The 7058-nt window shown below is 43.6% G+C and overlaps 1 protein-coding gene across 1 annotated transcript in view; it reads right to left on the bottom strand.

Annotated features, from left to right (window-relative positions):
- Positions 1-285: 285 nt before the first annotated feature.
- The window catches only part of elp6 (elongator acetyltransferase complex subunit 6), a 28079-nt gene continuing 21306 nt past the window's right edge, over positions 286-7058 (bottom strand). Inside the window, exons 6-7 of the mRNA XM_080194981.1 lie at positions 3068-3214; positions 286-1412 (exon numbers count right to left, since the gene is read on the bottom strand). Coding sequence (XP_080051107.1) covers positions 1284-1412; positions 3068-3214 — 276 coding nt within the window. The 3' untranslated portion in view covers positions 286-1283. The remainder of the gene's footprint in view (positions 1413-3067; positions 3215-7058) is intronic.

Below are 7058 nucleotides of genomic sequence, written 5' to 3'. Positions count from 1 at the left end.
AGCTGCTGCAGTTCAGTTCTGGTCAATGATAATGATGACTTTTTCAGACAGCTAATGTTTCTTGCCACTTACCACAGCCAGCTTCACTATTTGAGCAGTTTTGAATGGTACCAAATGTTGCACAGTGAACACCCCCATTTCTAGCAGAGTGGTATTGTCACTAGCCTAGTAATCCAGAGACTCAAGGCCAGGTTCTGGAGACCAGCGTTCAAATCCCACTGGAGCAGATGATGAAATTTGAATTCAATAAAATCTGGAATTAAAAGTCTAAGATGACCACAAAACTACTGTTGATTTGTTGTAAAAACACATCTGATTTATTGCCATTTAGGAAAGGAAATCTGTTGTTCTTACCTGGCCTGAGATGGCCACATGACATGAATGAACAAAGAGAAACCTTACAATGAAAATCATGGATGAAGAAGAAGTTGAAAATAACACTACACTGTGTAGGGGCATGGGGAAAAGGCGAGGAAAGCATGAAGCCCTGATGCTCATTTGGAGAGCTGGTGTAGACATGATGGACCAAAAGGCCACTTTCTGTGCTGTAATAATTCTGGTGATTCTGAAGAACTCCTGCAGCACTGTGCTGAGCCTGAGATGATTGCCTCCCAACAACCATCTTCCAAGTCAAGCCAGTGTATTTTGGTCTGATTCCGCTGACTTTAAAACCAAGTGCAACACTTAATCAATTAATACAACTCTCAGTCAACTGCTCACTCAATTAGTTAGTAACCTGCCTTATCATTACAGTAACTAGATTTATTCCTTTAATACAAAATACCAGTACACGAATATATTAAAAAAATTACAGGACGATTGTTCAGCAAGGAGGGTTGTAAGTGTGTGGTGAAGGAAAGAAAGAATAATTGAGGGTCAAGAAAGGAGTACAAAAATATTTTTTTTTGCTCTGTTTGAGCTGGTGAACACCACTGCTTTAACTCAGTTACACAATTCTGAGTCAATAAATGGAAATACTGAATTTGCAAAAGCAGAAATTATCTTGGTAAGGCACTGTAAATTCTGATCTAAAAGTTGCGTCTTTGTGGATGAATTTACACCTTACAAGTGTGACATATACAACTGAATACAATTGCTATTCTCTCTTGAAAATAAATTACCAAATATGCGTGAATCAAAAGGATTCCAAAGTAGTCGCTGCTTGAAACCCAGACATCTCATAGTTGTTCCACCCACATCATAACCAACTAAATTCATATGCATTTCAAAAGGTTGCATCATTTCCACTCCTCACATCAATGAAGCAATTCCAAAATAATTCGCTAGAGCACGGCAGCTGAGGTTCCTCTGGCAAAAAAAGTCACATTTTTATCTTGTATCTTGTACTGGAAGATTTTGGTGACATTCTTTTCAGACTTGACAGGTGAGGGGGAACGGCAGGTCATCTTCAGCTGTATGCATGACAGAAATTTAAAGAAAACTTTTAAAGGATTGGTAGTAAGGATTCATGCAGCAGATGCTTGTGCTCAGTTTTCCGAGCTATAGAATTGCCAGTATTCAAGGGACCATTTACATTACCCATTAGCTTTGGTGAAAAGTATTTTCCATTCTTTCAATTCTAAACTACAGGGTCAACCCAAAATAAGGATCTGCAGCAACTCAGAATATCCTAGAATTCCTAATGTGCAGGGGAGCACCTATCGTCCCATCGAGTCTGCACCGACTGACAGAACATCCCGCCCAGGCCCTACTCCCGTAACCCCAAATATTTATCCTGCTAATCCCCTCAACCTCCACATCTTTGGACACCAAGGGGCAATTTAACACAGCCAATCCACCTAACCTATACATCTTTGGATTGTGGGAGCAAACCGGAGCACCCTGAGGAAAGCCACAGACACGGGGAGAATGTCCAACCCCCACACAGTCACCCAAGGCTGGAATTGAACCCAGATCCCTGGTGCTGTAAAACAGCAGTGCCCACCACGAGTTATGGAGACACCCATCAACTGGGTGTGACAGTACAAGCAGCACAAATGCAGCCTTACCTTTGAACAATTTGTGGGCAAAGATATTTATGAATCGTCTAGATATTTAATATGACCAACCGTATTGAGACATTAGTTAGGGGATATCCCTGTCTTTGCTCTCTTTTCTAAATGATTGGAGAAAGGTCCTCATTTTCAATTATGTACTTTGTGGAGCTCTTTTCTCACTATATTAGCAGGGATCTGCCTAGTAGACAGAAACTGCAGTTATGCGTCTGAGCTGAAGTCTAAGGACTGGGTGACAGTGTTATACACAACAATAGCCCATCAGGTATTCTACCCCAGAGAGCCATTCTTTCCATATGAGCTGGGACAGTAACAAAGTTTTACATAAGAACATAAGAACATAAGAAATAGGAGCAGGAGTAGGCCATCTAGCCCTTCGAGCCTGCCCCGCCATTCAATAAGATCATGGCTGATCTGTTGTGGCTCAGTTCCACTTTCCCGCCCTCTCCCCATAACCCTTAATCCCCTCTCTTATCAAAAACCCATCAACCCGCTTCTTAAAAATATTTAGCGAGGCAGCCTCCACCACTTCAACGGGCAGAGAATTCCAGAGATTCACCACCCTTTGAGTGAAGAAGTTCCTCCTCAACTCCGTTCTAAACCGCCTCCCCTTTATCTTGAGGCTGTGCCCCCTAGTCCTACTGTCTTTTTTGAGCGATTGCACTGTTTACCATACTCCACCAGGGTTCACTGGACTATAAATTGGAATTACAGCAATTTTTTTTAAACACTTTCCATTTAATTGTCACTCGACCGCTGACTGTCCTGTCAATATCAGCTAACTCAGCACAGATCAGGAATCCCAGTGCTTTCTGGCCTGTATGCCTCAGGGCCTCACTAGCACTGCATTTAACTGGTATGCCTTCAGAAGTAAATCAGGCCTTAAGAATCGGTACGCAATTTATCAAGTAGCTCGTTTTAGCTATAAAAGTAATTAGCAACAGGATTATAAACTAATATGGGAAACGTGATCATAGTTCATAATAGCCCCGAAAACATTATTTAATCAATACTGGAGCCAATCTAGTCAGCATCATTGCAACCACTCATACCTGACCATGGATATCCTTGCAGTAGCCAGTAGGCAATCCTTCTGCCTGTAATATCAGGTGGCACTGGTGACTCAGTGATTTGACCACAATATTATTTTCTTCATCTTCCAAATCTTCTGTGTTACGCACTAACGTCACTATATTTCCCTGCAATGCAAATGATCGATTTGATTTGTTATTGTTACATGTATTAACATACAGTAAAAACTAATTTTTTTTGCGCAGTAAACAGACAAAACGTACCGTTCATACGGAAGAAAATGAGAGTGTGCAGAATGTAGCGTTTACAGTCATAGCTAGGGTCTAGAGAAAGTTCAACTTAATGCAAGGTAAGTCCATTCAGAAGTCTGATGGCAGCAGGGAAGAAGCTGTTCTTGAACAAAGAACGAATATTACAGAACAGGAACAGGCCCTTCGGCCCTCCAAGCCTGCAGTGACCATGCTGCCCGATTTAACTAACCACCCCCTACCCTTCCAGGGACTATACTCCCTTATTCATGTACTTGTCAAGATGCCCCTTAAAAGTCACTATTGTATCCACTTCCACTACCTCCCCTGGCAATGAGTTCCAGGCACCTATTACTGTGTAAAAAAATCTGCCTCACACATCTCTTTTAAACCTGGCCTCTCGCACCTTAAACCTATGCCCCCATGTAATTGACCCTTTCACCCTGGGAAAAAACTTCTGACTATCTACTCTGTCCATCTTGTAGTCTTCTCTCAGATGTCCCCTCAACTTCCGCTGCTCCAGTGAGAACTAACCAAGTTTCTCCAAACTCTCCTCATAGCTAATACCTCCCTACCAGGCAACAGCCTGGTAGATCTTTTCTGAACCCTCTCCAAAGCCTCCACATCCTTTTGGTCGTGTGGCAACCAGAATTGAACACTATATTCCAAGTGCAGCCTAAGGTTCTATAAAGCTGCAACATGAGACAGAGCATATAACAGCACAGACACTTACTGTACTGTCTGGAGACAATACACATCTCTTTAACCTGTGCTCAGTGCTCCTTCCGCTCACATTGTTAGCCACTTTAAGACTTGAATAGCAGGATAGGTGTAAAGATTCGCATTCTAATCAGTAATCTGTAACCTGTCTGTGCTGTTATATGGACTGAGGCCAGAACTCTTCATTCACCTGACATAGAGGGAAACCTCAAAAGCTTGTGAGTTTACTATCAAATAAATCAGTTGGACTTAAACCTGGTGTTGTCAGACTTCTTACTATCTTTGACAGAGCCAGTTGGTACGTGACCTCAGATTTCTGTATTTGTTTCCCAAAAGAAGATGGTGTAAGACAGAATATCCAGAGTGCATGGGGTCCTTAATTGTGCTGGCTGCTTTGCCAAGGCAACAAGAAGTATAGACAGAGTCAATGGATGGGAGGTAGGCTTGTGAGATGGATTGGGCTGCATTAACGACCTTCAGTTCCTTGAGGTCTTGGGCACAGCAGGAGCCATACCAAGCTGTGATGCACCATAGAAAGCATTCTTTCAGGTTGTATCTATAAAAGTTGGTGAGAGTCATAGCTGACATGCCAAATGTCAGCACCAAAACTGGTGTTGAGGATGATCATGGAGGAGTTGTTGCCTATCCTTACTGATTGCGGTCTATGAGTTAGGAAGTTTAGGATCCAGTCACAGAGGGAGGTGCCAAGGCCCAAGCCACGGATTTTGGAGATGTTTCATGGAAATAATAGTGTTGAAGGCTGAGTGGTAGTCAATAAATAGGAGTGTGACATAGGTGTCCCTATTATCTATTTCCAAACATATAGTTTGACTGTCTGAATTAGTTGAGGATTTAAAATGCAATTTCTAATTGTGCAGCATGGTGAAAGTATTAGAATCTCCCAAAGCACTTAGATCATAAGACAAAAGACATAGGAGCAGAATTAGGCCACTCAGCTCTGCCATTCAATCATGACTGCTTTTTTTCCTCATCCCCATTCTCCTGCTTTTCCCCATAACCACTGATCCCCTTATTAATCAAGAACCTGTGTCTTAGACACTCAATGACCTGGCCTCCACAGGCTTCTGTCGCAAAACGTTCCACAGATTTACCACTCTCTGGCTGAAGAAATTCCTCCTCATCTCTGTTTTAAAGGATCCTCTGTTTTAAAGGTTGTGCGCTCTGCTTCTAATTTTTCCAACCAGTGGAAACATCCTCTCCATGTCTACACCATCCAGGCCTCGCAGAATCCTCTAAATTTCAATAAGATCCCCTCTCATCCTTTTAAACTCCAACAAGTACAGACTTAGAGTCCTCAACTGTTCCTCATACGACAAGCTCTTCATTCCAGGGATCATTCTTGTGGACCTCCTCTGGACCATTTCAAGGCCAGCACATCCTTCCTTATAAATGGGCCAAAACTGCTCACAATACTCCAAATGGGGTCTGACCAGAGCCTTATATAGCCTCAGACATACATCCCTGCTCTTGTATTCTAGCCCTTGCAACATAAAGTCTAACATTGCATTTGCCTTCCTAACTGCCAACTGAACCTGCATGTTAACTTTAAGAGAATCTTGAACAATGACTCCTAAGCCCCTTCGTGTTTCTGATTTCCTAATCATTTTCCATTTAGAAAATAATCTATGCCTCCATGCCTCCTTCCAAAGTGCATAACCTCTCACTCTTCCACATTATATTCCAACTGCCACTTCTTTGCCCGGTCTCCTAACCTGTCCAAGTCCTTCTGCAGCCCCCGCTCCTCCTCAATAAGATTGGTCCCTCTACATATCTTTGTATCATTTGCAAACTTAGCAACAGTGCCTTCAGTTCCTTCCTCCAAGTCATTAATGTACATAACATAAGAACATAAGAAATAGGAGCAGGAGTAGGCCGTCTGGCCCTTCGAGCCTGCCCCGCCATTCAATAAGATCATGGCTGATCTGTCGTGGCTCAGTTCCACATTCCCGCCCTCTCCCCATAACCCTTAATCCCCTCTCTTATCAAAAACCCATCAACCCGCGTCTTAAAAATATTTAGCGAGGCAGCCTCCACCACTTCAACGGGCAGAGAGTTCCAGAGATTCACCACCCTTTAAGTGAAGAAGTTCCTCCTCAACTCCGTTCTAAACCGCCTCCCCTTTATCTTGAGGCTGTGCCCCCTAGTCCTACTGTCCTTTCTGAGCAGGAAGAGCCTCTCCACCTCTATCCTATCCATCCCATTCATCATCTTATACGTCTCAATGAGATCTCCCCTCATTCTTCTAAACTCTAACGAGTACAAGCCCAGTTCATTCAGCCTCTCCTCATAGCTCAACCCCCTCAACTCCGGCATCAGCCTAGTAAACCTCCTCTGCACTCCCTCCAAGGCCAAAATATCCTTGCGTAAGTACGGCGCCCAAAACTGCACACAGTACTCCAGCTGCGGCCTCACCAATGCCCTATATAGCCGCAGCAAGACCTCCCTACTTTTATATTCAATCCCCTTCGCTATGAAGGCCAGCATCCCATTCGCCTTCCTGACCACCTGCTGCACCTGCAAGCTGGGTTTTTGCGACTCATGCACAAGGACCCCGAGGTCCCTACGTTGTGAAAAGTTGTGGTCCCAGCACTGACCCGAGGCACACCACTAATCACTGGTTCCCATCCTGAAAAAGACCCCTTTATTCCCACACTCTGCCTTCTGCCAGTCAACCAATCCTCTATCATTTCTCAAAGGCATGCAAACAGACAAAAATTTGCATGGAGCCAAAGGGAGAAGAGGTTAGGACAGAGGAGAAAATGTTGGTTCAAGAAGGTTGGATCCAGATGACCCTTTGGCAAGGCTTTGACAAAGGGTCATCTGGACTCAAAACGTCAGCTCTTTTCTCTCCTTGGAGATGCTGCCAGACCTGCTGAGATTATCCAACATTTTCTCTTTTGGTTTCAGATTCCAGCATCTGCAGTAATTTGCTTCTATCCAGTGTTTAACTCACTGCCAAACCTCTTGGTGGACCGAGTGTGTTTTCACCTGTGGGGAACAGCAACATGTGAGGCCAACAAAG

The sequence above is a fragment of the Carcharhinus amblyrhynchos genome, chromosome 8, assembly GCF_965287045.1.
Source record: "Carcharhinus amblyrhynchos chromosome 8, sCarAmb.v2.hapA, whole genome shotgun sequence".
NCBI classification, from domain to species: Eukaryota; Metazoa; Chordata; class Chondrichthyes; order Carcharhiniformes; family Carcharhinidae; genus Carcharhinus; species Carcharhinus amblyrhynchos.
This window is presented reverse-complemented; position numbering and strand designations above follow the sequence as displayed.